This window comes from Oncorhynchus clarkii, chromosome 18 (assembly GCF_045791955.1).
Source record: "Oncorhynchus clarkii lewisi isolate Uvic-CL-2024 chromosome 18, UVic_Ocla_1.0, whole genome shotgun sequence".
Classification (NCBI taxonomy): domain Eukaryota; kingdom Metazoa; phylum Chordata; class Actinopteri; order Salmoniformes; family Salmonidae; genus Oncorhynchus; species Oncorhynchus clarkii.
This window is the reverse complement of record NC_092164.1, coordinates 32,889,485-32,904,107: the sequence shown is the minus strand read 5'-3', so window position 1 is coordinate 32,904,107 and position 14,623 is coordinate 32,889,485. Positions and strand designations below refer to the sequence as shown.

The 14,623-nt window shown below is 43.4% G+C and overlaps 1 protein-coding gene across 1 annotated transcript; it reads right to left on the bottom strand.

Moving 5' to 3' along the window:
- Nucleotides 1-1,395: 1,395 nt before the first annotated feature.
- On the bottom strand, nucleotides 1,396-8,520 carry LOC139373348 (probable C-mannosyltransferase DPY19L4). The gene is made up of 20 exons (XM_071113761.1): nucleotides 8,299-8,520; nucleotides 7,902-8,001; nucleotides 7,624-7,791; nucleotides 7,272-7,396; nucleotides 6,919-7,009; nucleotides 6,598-6,719; nucleotides 6,258-6,403; nucleotides 5,806-5,929; nucleotides 5,449-5,583; nucleotides 5,120-5,251; nucleotides 4,758-4,859; nucleotides 4,487-4,560; nucleotides 4,136-4,294; nucleotides 3,907-4,026; nucleotides 3,693-3,813; nucleotides 2,972-3,028; nucleotides 2,798-2,880; nucleotides 2,506-2,638; nucleotides 2,140-2,298; nucleotides 1,396-1,967 (listed from the first exon to the last, which is right to left on the bottom strand). Exons 1-20 carry the CDS (start codon nucleotides 8,323-8,325, stop codon nucleotides 1,803-1,805), a joined length of 2,343 nt encoding a protein of 780 aa, XP_070969862.1. The 5' UTR covers nucleotides 8,326-8,520; the 3' UTR covers nucleotides 1,396-1,802.
- Between the last annotated feature and the right edge of the window lie 6,103 nt (nucleotides 8,521-14,623).

The following is a 14,623-nucleotide window of genomic DNA, read 5'->3' as shown; positions in this document are numbered from 1 at the left end:
CACAACATAAAATAGTATGTTTGCTAACTTCCTATTGAGTTATGTTCTGAATTTACCATGGTTAAAAAGGACCAGGTCAACCATCCGCCACCATAAAATGTGGCATACCGGCTCCTGAAGGATCCAACAGTTTAGAATAGCAAGAACAATCTATACAAAGATGCATAGGCATAATTGTCTCTAAGGTAAAACATACAGGGAAGGGACACTGAGTGCACAGATTCTGGTAAACGAGACCGCTCCAAGAGCATATATTCTTTGCATTGACATTTCAGGAGAAAAACAGCAGATAGCAGCTACGCAAAAGTCATTGCAGTTCAGCACTAGCAAAACATTTGAGACAAATACAATTAAAACACATCGTAGATCGACTTCATATTTTCTTTGCATTTACAAATTCATCCACTTTCTTTACAATTTCCAGACAGAGCAAGTTAGACCGGCATACTGTGACAACCAGTAAAAGATCCAAGTTGACGGTAGCTCAATATAGCATGTGAAATGCCACTGCTTTAGCTATGTGGCCTATAATTGTTCATTTGAGTGAACATTGTATGTCAAGATTCAGGCTTCTGAGTGGCGCAGCGGTTTAAGGCACTACAGACCCTGGTTCGATCCTGGGCTGTATCACAACCGGCAGTGATTGGGAGACCCATAGGGCAGCGCACAATTGGCCCAGCGTCGTCCGGGGTATGCCGTCATTGTAAATAATCATTTGTTCTTAAACTGACTTGCCTAGTTAAATAAAGGTTAAATAAATAAAAAAAGACTAAGGCATCCAGAAGAATAGGTTTTTAAAATGAAAAGCAACCTAAATGGATAGCCTCAGAGCCTGCCTTCACTCCCCATAAGGCAGGGATCATCATCTAGATTAATCCGCGGGCCGATTATTTATTGAGCGGATGGTCAGTGGGCCAGAACATAATTACAAATAATTTCTACTTTCTAGTCTGCAAATTGACCGCAAGAAGCCCAGATATGTTTGACTAAAACAAAATCATTTCAAACCCTGCATCTACGATTACGTGGCTCTCTCTTTCATAAGTTAAAATCACTTGGAGCTGATTTCCTGGTGTTTTGACAGTCTTTTATGTCCAACAACAAACAAACAAACAAACAAACACACACACACACACACACACTCTCTCTCAGAAAACTTGCTGGGCCAAATACAACCACCCACGGGCCAAATTGGAGAACCTTGCCAAAAGGCTTAAGAGTGAGCTCTGGTCAACCTTATCCGCCCTTCCCTTTTACATCATACAGAAGAAACGGGGGTGTGCAGGCAAATACATCCTAAGACGCAAAGCAGCAAACTTCAACTGTTAAAACACATATGCACTGCATGTGCGTCAATATTAAGAGGTAAATAATGACAAGAGAATAGTGGACCTGTCTCCCTTACATGCACGTGTGCTTTACTTTCACTCAAGACATCACAGTAATTAGTGTTTTGGAAAACAAAATACAGTACTATGACTCACATGGCATTGTGAACTTCGCCCCTAACTATTCATTAAGAGTTTGACCACTTATCTGACATGCAATAATTGGGGGACCAATTGAATGTTCTCATCATGGATCTCACTCTGTTACATGTGTGATTTGTTACTGTGCAGAATATCAAGACAATTTACACTCCCAGTAGAATGTCAAGGGGACTGAATATTCAATCAACACGCTTCCACGGATTTTACGGGTACCAACTGCGAAGGGGTTGTATTGCATCCAACTATGGTAACAGACACTGCAGAGACAGAAGAACGTCTTGTCTCAGTAGTTAGGCTGAAGCTGAGCTGTCTTCAGTACTGGAAGGAGATGACAGAGTTGACTTTGTAGACGTGATAGGACCTGTTCCAGAAAACCCTTGAGAAGTAGTTTGTGTAGGGTGAGTAGTTCATCTTTATCTCATGACAGAATCGCCCGTGTTTGGAGAAAGAGTACATCTCGCCTTTGTCATACACCACCTGGTGGAGGAAGGAGGGCAACAGTCAACGCAAGAAAGAACAGTCATGTACAAGAACGCAATCATGTATATAGGCTATATTTCTTAGAGCGTCGTTATGTACTGTAACAATTGACTGCTTATCATCAAAGTGTGTGTGTGCCTGGTATAATGTTGCAGGGAGTGGTACTCACATGGCTGTTGGCGATATCCAGCAGGTCTTTGATCCTGCAGCCCTTCGTATGACTCAACTCGTTGCACAGCGACTCTTCGATAATCACGTAGCTCGTCTTGTGCAAAGACAGAATCTTGTAGACATCTTCCGCAGACCTCATTGCATACACCTGGTATGTCTATTTGACACAAAACACAAGATTTCAAATGGGGGGATTGACAAAAGGAAAAAACAAATGACTAGGGAAAACAGCTTTCCCATGTTTCAGGGGGAGATATGTTTTAACCTGTAGGATTAATAATATTTGTCCTATCTCATAATGTTTTCTCCTGTTTGCGTCTACTCTACTAAGTGCACACCATATGATTCAGGTAGCCCTACTCACATCCTCACTCCTCCTCAGCAGGTCAATGTCTGAGTAGAGAGGCAGACTGGTCACAGTCCAACCTGAGCACAGCTTCACCGAACCCAACAGCTGTGGGCTGCCCGCAAACACTGCTGCCATCGGGGCATGGGTCCTGGAGAGGAAAGAGAGGAACAGAGGCGGGACGGAAAGAAAAAGAGGGAGGGAGGCAGAAATGGGTTGGTGGGTCAGAACCCTCACTAAGAATGTACTGTGTAACCCTTAAGTCCGTATTAAATTATCTGTGTGAGAGGCAATGAGGCAGATTACACACTTTATCCAGTTCATCAGCTCGACTGTGTCTGGGTCATAGAATTCCTGCAGCTCTGATAGTTCTGCTATGACACGGGGAAAGTACTGAAAGAAGGGCAGAGGGTTATGCCAATTTAACATGTTACAAATGTCACCTTAATTGTTAAAGTTCCAAAGCATATATTGCAAACCTCACCTCTCTCCATAAACTGAATCCAATGATAGTTGGAACTGCTGTGCTCAATATCAAGGCCTGTTTGGGTAAAACACGCAGCAAAAGATGAATGCTATACTTTTACATTATGAACAGATATGGTGCTTGCAGCCTAAAACAGACTGTGATAGCAAGGTATCACAGTCTGAAACAAAGCAATACAATTACTTGGAAAGCTTCCTCTTACAACCAGAATAAAATTACATATGAACTTACTCTACTGGTTGTCTCTGCAGTTGGCCCTTAAACCTCTGGAAATTTGAGAATAAATATCTATTATTAACCTGACTTTTCAAGACGCTGGTACTGCACAGAGATTTCCATCACCTGACACATGCACATAACCATGTAAACACCTGCACGCGATCGGCTAGTGTGCACGCAGCATGTATTTACATTGTGTGAGCGTGCCTCAGGTGATGAACAAACCGTGACAGCCACGCACAGCGGCCCACATGCGTTTTCAAGTCGGTTAAGTAATACGTTCCTGGGAATATTTTGTCTCACATTTCCAACTGCATAAGGACGAAATCAGCTGAGTAAGTTCAAATAAAATGTATTCAACATTCTGACTTGTAAAGGGACTGTTTGGTGTTCTGGAATCGATTTGTTAGCTATGAATATGGAGACGGAGGCATGTCCACACTCAAAGCGTAGAGGTTATGGTGATTGGAGACAATTGAATGGAAAATGCCTCTCTCACCAGTACCACAGGGTGGATGGACTTCAGCCTCAGCCACCTGAACAAAGTCACCCAGAGCTCTGGAGAACACACGCCAAACGCTGTGAACATGCAGACGTATGGGGTCCACAAATACTTCATCCTGCGGGAGAACACCACATGTGAACAATGACAGCCATTTGTTTTCATGTCTGAAAGGTTATAGCAAGTAAACCTGAAACGTTTAGGAACATACCCCTCAAAGACCATAGCCAGAGCCCCGAACAGCATTGTGTGGAAAACGTGGTAGATGACCTCGGGTTGCTCTCCTATTCGTCCATCTTCGAGTCTGAGGTTAGTTTTCATTGGCTCACCACTATCACCATGGAGACACAAAAATGACTGAATAGCCATATGAAGGTTCTTGTATTTCAAATCGACCACATTATGAGAACACAAAACAACAGCTATGTGTAGTTTCTAACCTGAGCCTCCTGTAGATGGTCTGCAGTGTTGATATGAGACAGATAAGGAGGACCAGTAGGTAAAAAGGCAGGACTGATGCTTGGGTCAGCCGCAGGAAAAAGTCCTGACTGGGGGTCTGGAAGCATTCTTGACACAGGAGCCGGTTAGTCACAAAGTCTCTGAGGAAGAGAAACCATTCAATATTTTCATCAACATTTTAATATTTACTGTTGTTCATTGCTAGTTAACATTATGATTGAACACTTAATATTACTACAATAAGACTTCACACTAGAATTATCTTATTGTTGTCTTATCGCTGAATGCCAAATATTTGGGTCAGTTGTATGTTAGAAAGTGTTACAACTCACGTTGTAGTGTTGAGTCCGAATTTCACTTCAAGAAATTTCAAAATGAAATCACTCTCTCTGACTGGCATTAGTCGCTGGAAATCAAATTAGATGCATATTACATGAAAATGTTGATTTTCCAACTCAAATCCCATCTACTACAACATGTTGTGTGATTGTTAATCAGACATTGCAATTTCCTTTCCAATACACATCCAGAGGGGGAACACTCCCATATTTCCAACAATGTTACAATATTGATGAAACTGAACCAAAACTCAGGGACTCTCACCTTGGCCACATAGCTGAAGGTGATCCCGGTGGTGAAGCAAAGGTAGAAATGCAGAAAGAGCTTCATCAGTCTGGCCACTAGGGGGCCCATCTTCATGTTTTGCTGAAAACAAGACCACAGACAACATTTGAAAGCGATTGTGGCAACTGCCAAAGAAACCTCTGATTATCTAACATTAGCAGCTTCCATCATCTTATTAGGCCTAATTTACACCTTATGCTTCAATCAAACGTTCCCCCCATGTGCGAACGGTAGCGGATGTTCAATATTTCATCATTTTGTGTGCAAGGTGGAAGCTAACTTACAGCTCCAAAGCCTCACTGCCATTTGGTTTCACAGAGTAAGTCAGAAGCTCTCTCTACCTGGAAGTACCTCGCTAGCACTGAGCTGATGAGGAGGCTGAGCAAAGGAGAGCTGAGCAGGGCTGGGTTCTGGAATTGGAGGACGTAGGCCAGGAAGAGAGAGCTCAGGTACACCTTGTGAATGTCAGCCATCTTGTCAATCACACAGAGAGACAGAAAAGAGAGGCACTGAGTCTATATCCAATTGACTGAATACTATGACATTTTATCCTACCAAAATTTCCTTCAGCAAATGTATCATCTATAACAACCATGAAGACGGAAGTCAGCATGTAGGTCTTCAAAATGAGATAATATCCCAATAACTTTGGAGGGCAGTAAGTAAGTACCTTGCGGGACGGCACCAGGTCAAAGGAGTCGAGCAGGAACAGGGCCAGGCCCTGGATGAAGAGCACGTAGTGGCTGTGCTCCCACACCAGGATGAAGGTGAAGGTGGTGGCACTCATCAGGAGGTAACAGAACATCTACAACACAGAGAGGAGAGCCATCGTGGGAAAAACCCACAGGTGGTATGATGAAACACAAACTTAAAATATCCATATTCCCTATATCCCACACATAACGATGAGCTCACAGCTTTTAAATCAATTTCATTGAAAGCAATACACAGAATGTCTCACTCTTTCCCTCTCCCTCACTCCAATGACCTAGGTGTTTTTTTGAGGTAACATGCAAAGGTAGCTCACCTCTGAGGCTGAGTTAATGTTATTACTCAGGAATCCTGTTAAGGCTGCAACTTGGCAAGAGAAGTAAGGCAAGGCCCAGTTGTCCCGCAGTGGAATGGCATAGTCCACTTTGGTTGTGTCTGGTCTGGGGAGACAATGAATGAACAATGACAGAATTAAAACAAGTTACGTTGTAATGTCTGAAAGCCTAGGAACACCATGATAATGGCTATGTCCTGATTCATCACACTTAAATACTTTCTCTCATGGATTTAACAACGGTGGAAACACCCCTATGCTTTTAAATCCATGAAAGGGAGGGTACAAGTGCACACCTCTGGAAAAAGCAGGACAATGTCCCCATTGCCTGTATCGAAAAGACCCTGGTCAAAAGTAGTGCACACTATAAAGGGAATAGGGTGCCACTTGGGACACACACATTGTGTCTGATAGTGTGTCCATCTCCCACTCACCGGTTGATAACATACCAGGCCACAGCAAGTATGCCAGCCACGCACGTGCCACTCATCACCCAGCTGGACACGAAGAGGGCAGTGACGTAGACAGCCTGGAGGCCAAACACCACCCCGATGTAGAAGTATACTGGCTCTATTACATCCTGCAGGGTGGAGGAAACCCTACCAGTCAGACACACACAGAGTACATCACTAGCATCTTTATGGCTGATAAGACTGCAGGAGGTGGGTAGGCAGCACGTCAACTAACGCAAGTTTCCATGCAGCCAAAAACCACAAGTTCATGTCAGATCTTTTTGATCAAGGGAAAGAGATGATCTCTCGGTGGTGCACTGACCTGGCTTCCTGTGATTCTATAGAGCAGGCTAGTAATAAGCTCTGGGTACAGAGACAGGCGTTCCACTGCGTTGATGGTCTGACCAGACACAGTCCTGTTGTCTCTCATCAGCTCGTATATCCCTAAAGCAGAAAATCAACAAATACATAACACAGAGATAATAAGATGACTGAAAACCTTAGATGTAGTAACAGTATGGCAACATATGATAGTGTTACAGTATAACCGTGACTGGGTGAGACAGGTTGTCTCAGGTTTGGATATCAAAACCACTGATTTGTATTGGATACTGGTTTGTTTGGGGAAAGATTAGGCTATTACCTCTTTCAAAGGAGGGTGCTGTCAACATGTGTTTGTAGTAGTAATAGTAGAGTCCACTGCCACCCTGGAAGGTGATTTCCCGTTCCAGCTCCTGAAACAAAATAAACACAAAGGCAGGGTAAGCACTGTTCATATTTCTGTTAACACCTGGCCATTATCTAACGATGTATCAGAGAGAGAGAGAGAGAGAGAAAAATGGATTGGGGAAGACCAAGCGCTACCCTAGCCTGGTTACTAGTCTGTAGGCTATCATTCCACTCCTTTCTACTCCTTGTCATGCAAGTGTGGCATGACAAGGAGTGGTAAGGAGTAGAATGGTAACACAGACTAGTACCCAGGCAAGCGCTACCCACCTGTCTGCTAGAAAACCAGAACTTCCTCTCGTGGTAGGTGTAGAGATACACTGCATACATCATGCCACATGTAACTGCTGCCAGGCATCCGAAGAACAGCTTCACTAGACTCTGAAGCATAACCGCTGCGGAGTGGGGGTAGAGTACGTTTGAGCATCACGTTACTGTCAGACAAAAGTCACACACTACCCAACGCACGTCTTTTACTGTGTGATTGTGTCAGTCAGTGAGTAACCTTGTTCCCAGGCTATCTGCACATAAGCATTGGAGGAAGAATCTGGTGAAAGAGATTCATCAGTGAGAGGCTCCATCCCTACCCTTACTGCGAGAAAATAACAAGAGATCCACTCACATCTGCAGGCGCTCCGGTTTCTTTTGACAGGAGAGGGCTTCTGACTGTCTGCCTCCTCCTTTTTATCTTCATCCTTCTCCTCTTCATCTTCCTTCTCTTTCTCCTGAACCCCACAGGTAGCTCCATCTGTGTCCTCTGAACACTTCTCCTTCAGACTAACCTTGTCCACTGGTAAAAGAAAAGGAATACATTACAACTTCACCCACATACATTTATTTCCTGGCTGTCACCAAACCATGCAGGCCTACAGTTGACACCTATTGAGTGTGGTTGGTTACTTGTAAAATTCTCTGAGCAAGGTTCAGATTCACATTGCTGGTGTTTCTCCTCTTCTCCCTCCTTTACCACTGTTTTCCGGCATCTCAACTCTGCCATATCCTGTTAAACCACAAGAGGCATATTCACATTATGGGTCAGACACCCTGGCCTAACATAATCCACACAGCTAACGTAACTGCAGCTAGTTCCTGGCTAACTAGCTACCATTCTAGCTAACTAGCACCTAACGTTACTTCTGGCCTGCTAGGTAACGTTAATTAACAATGTTAAGGTTAGCTAGTCAGCTTGCTAGCTAACCAAAATTAGCATACCGACAAAGTCTTAGCAAATTATGACATATCTGTACAAACAGGTAGCTATCTAGCTGGCTAAGCTAACGAATACCTAGCTACCTACCAGAGATTCACAGCAATTCCATGACATTAACAGAGCTACTACTACTACTACTAGCCTGCTAATACTTAGCTAGCTAACGAGTTTGTCTTCGAACTTGACTCCACGAATGACTAACGAGCTAGCTAGCTGCTCCGAGTCCTCAAGCGATTTCTTTACCCAACCATTTCTTCCCTACTGTCATCAACCCTTCTCCTACACACTAGATGGCAGTGTGGAAACTAGCTACGTACATGTTTCTGTTAGAACTCCCGGGGAAGAAGTCTTCAGCATAGCTAGGTCTAAACCAGGACAATAAACATCAGGAGATTAACCTAGAACTGTTCGGGACTCCGGGATCAATGTGAAGGGGAGCTAGAGGTCTATGGAGGCACAGAGGAGGCTGAAAATGACGTTTGAGGAGAACAACATCGTTTCATTGAAGTTGTCAATGCTAAAGTGTTAAGAGATGGAGCTTGTTGTTGTGTAAGGACATTGTGCAGAGGGAAACATCTCACAGAGTGAAACAAATAGGGAAGTGTGAAGTGGTGTCGAGCAGCTGGACTGATCAAGCAGGGACGCAGTGAATTAAATGGGTGATAACAGGAGTGAGTGCCTGTGAGTGTTAGCACTAAAGAGGAAAGCGACAACATTCTAGTGAATATTCAAAGATTTGCAAGCAACAAGGGGTGGAGTTAGGGTTAGATAGCCTGTCTATTCTGTTACACTTCAAGGACAGGGTACAGCCAAATAAAGTAACCATGTGATATATGAGTTATTATGTGAGGGTTTATGTACCCATATGGTGGGTGTCAGGCAATGTTGCAGTGTAGGTGCACCAAGTGAGAGTGGTGAGAAGGGTGTCATATGCTGAGGCAGTGAGGTTGGATCCAGGTCTAGGGAGATACAGGTTGAAGGGAGAGATGGGTAGGAGCATCTAGACCGGGGGTTACGTATACATAGATAAGAGAAAGCTGGTGATGTTCATAGCAGGAGCTATCAATCACTGCTAAAGTAGAGCTAATAGTGAAAGTGGCTTATTTCCCTCATTAAAATGGAAATCAATTTATAACATTTTTGACATGTGTTTTTCTGGATTGTTTTGTTGTTACTCTCTCTCTCACTGTTCAAATAAACCTACCATTAAAATTACAGACTGATAATTTCTTTGTCAGTGGGCAAACGTACAAAATCAGCAGGAAATCAAATACCTTTTTCCCTCACTGTACATGTAGGGGGGGGGGGGGGCAATGCAAATAGTCTGGGTAGCCATTTGATTAGATGTTCAGGAGTCATATGGCTTGGGGGTTGAATCTGTTTAGAAGCCTCTTGGACCTAGACTTGGCACTCCGGTACCGCTTGCAGTGCGGTAGCAGAGAGAACAGTCAATGAGTAGGGTGGCTGTAGTCTTTGAACATTTTTAGGGCCTTCCTCTGACACCGTCTGGTCCTGGATGGCAGGAAGCTTGGCCTCGGTGATGTACTGGGCCGTACGTATGACCCTCTGTAGTGCCTTGCTGTCGGAGGCCAAGCAGTTGCCATACCAGGCAGTGATGCAAAACCTTTTGAAGATCTCAGGACCCATGCCAAATCTTTTCAGTCTCTTGAGGGGGAATAGGTTTTGTCGTGCCCTCTTCACGACTGTCTTGGTGTGCTTGGACCATGTTAGTTTGTTGGTGATGTGGACACTAAGGAACTTGAAGCTCTCAACCTGCTCCACTGCAGCACCGTCGATGAGAATGCGGATGTGCTCAGTCCTCCTTTTCCTGTAGTCCACAATCATCCTCTTTGTCTTAATCACGTTGAGGGACAGGTTGTTGTCCTTTCATCACACGATCAGGTCTCTGACCTCCCTATAGTCTCAACGTTGTCGGTGATCATGCCTACCACTGTTGCGTCATCAGCAAACTTAACGATGGCGTTGGAGTCGTGCCTGGCCATGCAGTCATGAGTGAACAGGGAGTACAGGAGGGGACGGAACATGCACCCCTGCGGGGCCCCCGTGTTAAGGATCATTGTGGCGGATGTGTTGTTACCTACCCTTACCACCTGGGGGCGACTCGTCGGGAAGTCCAGGATCCAGTTGCAGAGGGAAGTGTTTAGTCCTAAACTTAGGGATGAGCTTAGGGATGAGCTTTGAGGGCACTATGGTGTTGAACGCTGAGCTGTAGTTAATGAATAGCATTCTCACACAGGTGTTCCTTTTGTCCAGGTGTGAAAGGGCAATTTTTTTAACCTTTATTTAACTAGGCAAGTCAGTTAAGAACAAGTTCTTATTTTCAATGACGGCCTAGGAACAGTGGGTTAACTGCCTGCTCAGGGGCAGAACGACAAAAAATCCAGAAAATCACATAGTAAGATTTTAATGAATTTATTTGCAAATTATGGTGGAAAATAAGTATTTGGTCACCTACAAACAAGCAAGATTTCTTTGGTGGCTGACTAAATACTTTTTTGCCCACTGTAGTTATTCTCAGATTTGCTAAATGGAGGGCGAGGGAGAGCTTTGTACGTGTCTCTGTGTGTGGACTAAAGGTGGTCTCGTTTTTCCGTCTAGTTGCACATTTAACATGTAGATAGAAATGAGGTAAAACTGATTTAAGTGTCCCTGCATTAAAGTCACCTGGCGCTCCACCTCTGGATGAGCATTTTCCTGTTTGCTTATGGCGGAATACAGCTCATTGAGTGCGGTTTTAGTGCCAGCCTCTGTCTGTGGTGGTATGTACAGTGCCTTGCGAAAGTATTCGGCCCCCTTGAACTTTGCGACCTTTTGCCACATTTCAGACTTCAAACATAAAGATATAAAACTGTATTTTTTGTGAAGAATCAACAACAAGTGGGACAAAATCATGAAGTGGAACGACATTTATTGGATATTTCAAACTTTTTTAACAAATCAAAAACTGAAAAATTGGGCGTGCAAAATTATTCAGCCCCTTTACTTTCAGTGCAGCAAACTCTCTCCAGAAGTTCAGTGAGGATCTCTGAATGATCCAGTGTTGACCTAAATGACTAATGATGATAAATACAATCCACCTGTGTGTAATCAAGTCTCCGTATAAATGCACCTGCACTGTGATAGTCTCAGAAGTCCGTCAAAAGCGCAGAGAGCATCATGAAGAACAAGGAACACACCAGGCAGGTCCGAGATACTGTTGTGAAGAGGTTTAAAGCCGGATTTGGATACAAAAAGATTTCCCAAGCTTTAAACATCCCAAGGAGCACTGTGCAAGCGATAATATTGAAATGGAAGGAGTATCAGACCACTGCAAATTTACCAAGACCTGGCCGTCCCTCTAAACTTTCAGCTCATACAAGGAAAAGACTGATCAGAGATGCAGCCAAGAGGCCCATGATCACTCTGGATGAACTGCAGAGATCTACAGCTGAGGTGGGAGACTCTGTCCATAGGACAACAATCAGTCGTATATTGCACAAATCTGGCCTTTATGGAAGAGTGGCAAGAAGAAAGCCATTTCTTAAAGATATCCATAAAAAGTGTCGTTTAAAGTTTGCCACAAGCCACCTGGGAGACACACCAAACATGTGGAAGAAGGTGCTCTGGTCAGATGAAACCAAAATTGAACTTCTTGGCAACAATGCAAAACGTTATGTTTGGCGTAAAAGCAACACAGCTCATCACCGTGAACACACCATCCCCACTGTCAAACATGGTGGTGGCAGCATCATGGTTTGGGCCTGCTTTTCTTCAGCAGGGACAGGGAAGATGGTTAAAATTGATGGGAAGATGGATGGAGCCAAATACAGGACCATTCTGGAAGAAAACCTGATGGAGTCTGCAAAAGACCTGAGACTGGGACGGAGATTTGTCTTCCAACAAGACAATGATCCAAAACATAAAGCAAAATCTACAATGGAATGGTTCAAAAATAAACATATCCAGGTGTTAGAATGGCCAAGTCAAAGTCCAGACCTGAATCCAATTGAGAATCTGTGGAAAGAACTGAAAACTGCTGTTCACAAATGCTCTCCATCCATCCAACCTCACTGAGCTCTAGCTGTTTTGCAAGGAGGAATGGGAAAAAATTTCAGTCTCTCGATGTGCAAAACTGATAGAGACATACCCCAAGCGACTTACACCTGTAATCACAGCAAAAAGTGGCACTACAAAGTATTAACTTAAGGGTTGCTGAATAATTTTGCACGCCCAATTTTTCAGTTTTTGATTTGTTAAAAAAGTTTGAAATATCCAATAAATGTCGTTCCACTTCATGATTGTGTCCCACTTGTTGTTGATTCTTCACAAAAAACAGTTTTATATCTTTATGTCTGAAGCCTGAAATGTGGCAAAAGGTCGCAAAGTTCAAGGGGGCCGAATACTTTCGCAAGGCACTGTAGAGAGCTACGAAAAATACAGATGAATACTCTAGGTATATAGTGTGGTCTACAGCTTATCATGAGATACTCTACCTCAGGTGAGCAAAATCTTGAGACTTCATTAAATATCGCGCACCCTACTGTTGTTTACATAAATACATAGGCCCCCGCTCTGTGTCTTTACCAGAGGCTGCTGTTCTGTCCTGCTGATAGAGTATATAACCCGCCAGCTGTTTATTATTAATGTCGTCGTTCAGCCATGACTCGGTGAAACATAAGATATTAGCGTTTTTAATGTCCCGTTCGTAGGATATACGTGCTTTCATTTAGTCCCATTTATTTTGATCCTCGCAAGGCATCTTGATCTCTTTCCGTGAAGTCTACGTTTCCTTATCCAGCGAATCACTGGGATCTGGGCCTGGTCAGGTGTCTGTAGTATATCCCTCGCGTCCGACTCATTGAAGAAGACCTCCTCATCCAGTTTGAGGTGAGTAATCCCAGTTCTGGTGTCCAGAAGCTCTTTTCGGTCATTAGAGACGGTAGAAGCAACATTATGTACAAAACAAGTTACGAACAACGCAAAAAGACAAACTAAATTGTTTAAGAGACGATAAAACGTCAGCCCTAACCTTCGGCACCATCTTTTCATCACCCCTTTTGAATTTCTTTGCCCATGGGAGAAATATATTTCGCCCACCCAGGCCTTTTTCCACACAACTTCATCTAAAATTGTTGAATAAGTTTCCTTTAAACAATAGTTATTATATTCCTTCTCTTTTAGCCAGGTAAATACTGATCGTCTTTTCTTATTGTCTGCTAAGCCATTACAATTATAGCTGGATATACTTATTTCACCATTTACCATAATGAGATACAAGTTTCAAATCTATCATAATATATGTTTGTAAACTCACCATTAAAAAGTAACATAGGGATTGAGTGTCCATATACCATGACAATTGCATCGCTACTAAGTAAACCTCCAAATTGTTCCCCACTATTCCACCCGCTAAAACCCCTTCCCATCCCAAATTGAGTTGTCATCCGAGTGATCGGCAGACCACCCCCGTACCCCCGGATCTCAGCACCCCCGAGAGACCGGGACCCATCCTTTGAAAAGAGCACACAGTGTCACCCACAGAACAGAAGCAGATCAACCGCCAAGGCAGCTGATCAAAAGCAGGTTCTTTGAAAATGAATGGCATTCTACATACAGGTAAGAGCTACAACAACACACACTACATGTTTGAAATGTGATTTATTGGTGTGGCTTATTCCTATGCACAAATAGCACAGCCTGCAGTTGAAACACTTGACCTACACAGTACAGCCGGAATGGAACAGCTCACAACCAGGGGGGAGCAGGTAGCCTAGTGGTTAGAGCGTTGGGCCAGAAAAACCCAAAGGTTGCTGGATATAATCCCTGAGCTGATAAGGTCAAATCTGTCGTTCTGCCCCTGAACAAGGCACTGTTCCTAGGCCGTCATTGTAAATAAGAATTTATTCTTAACTGACTTGTCTAGTTAAACAAAAAAAGAAACATCTGGAGCAAGTAGATTCTCTTGAGTTGTCGATCCCATCTGCATTTATTGTAGTGTCCCCTGCTGGTGAAAGTTTACGGTTTTCTGTTTGTGCATAATAGTGTACTTTTAGTTACAACAAGGCTGTGGTCTAAAAGATACATTATAATAAAAAATATATGAAGACTGAAAAATCTAGCAAAGTACATAGACCTACTTAGGCCTGATGACAAAATAGGGTACACAAAGTACATTTTGACTGATGCCAATGATATTTTCAACTATGCTCCCATGTGGCTCAGTCTCAACATAGAGCATGGTACTTGCAACACCAGGGTTGTGGGTTTGATTCCCATGGGGGACCAATACGAATGAAAATGTATGCACTTAAGTCACTCTGTCTGCTAAATTACTCAAATGTAACTATGGCTAGAGGTTTACTTCCAAATGTTAACAAGACCTCTGTGGTGATGTATCAAATAAAACAAGTGA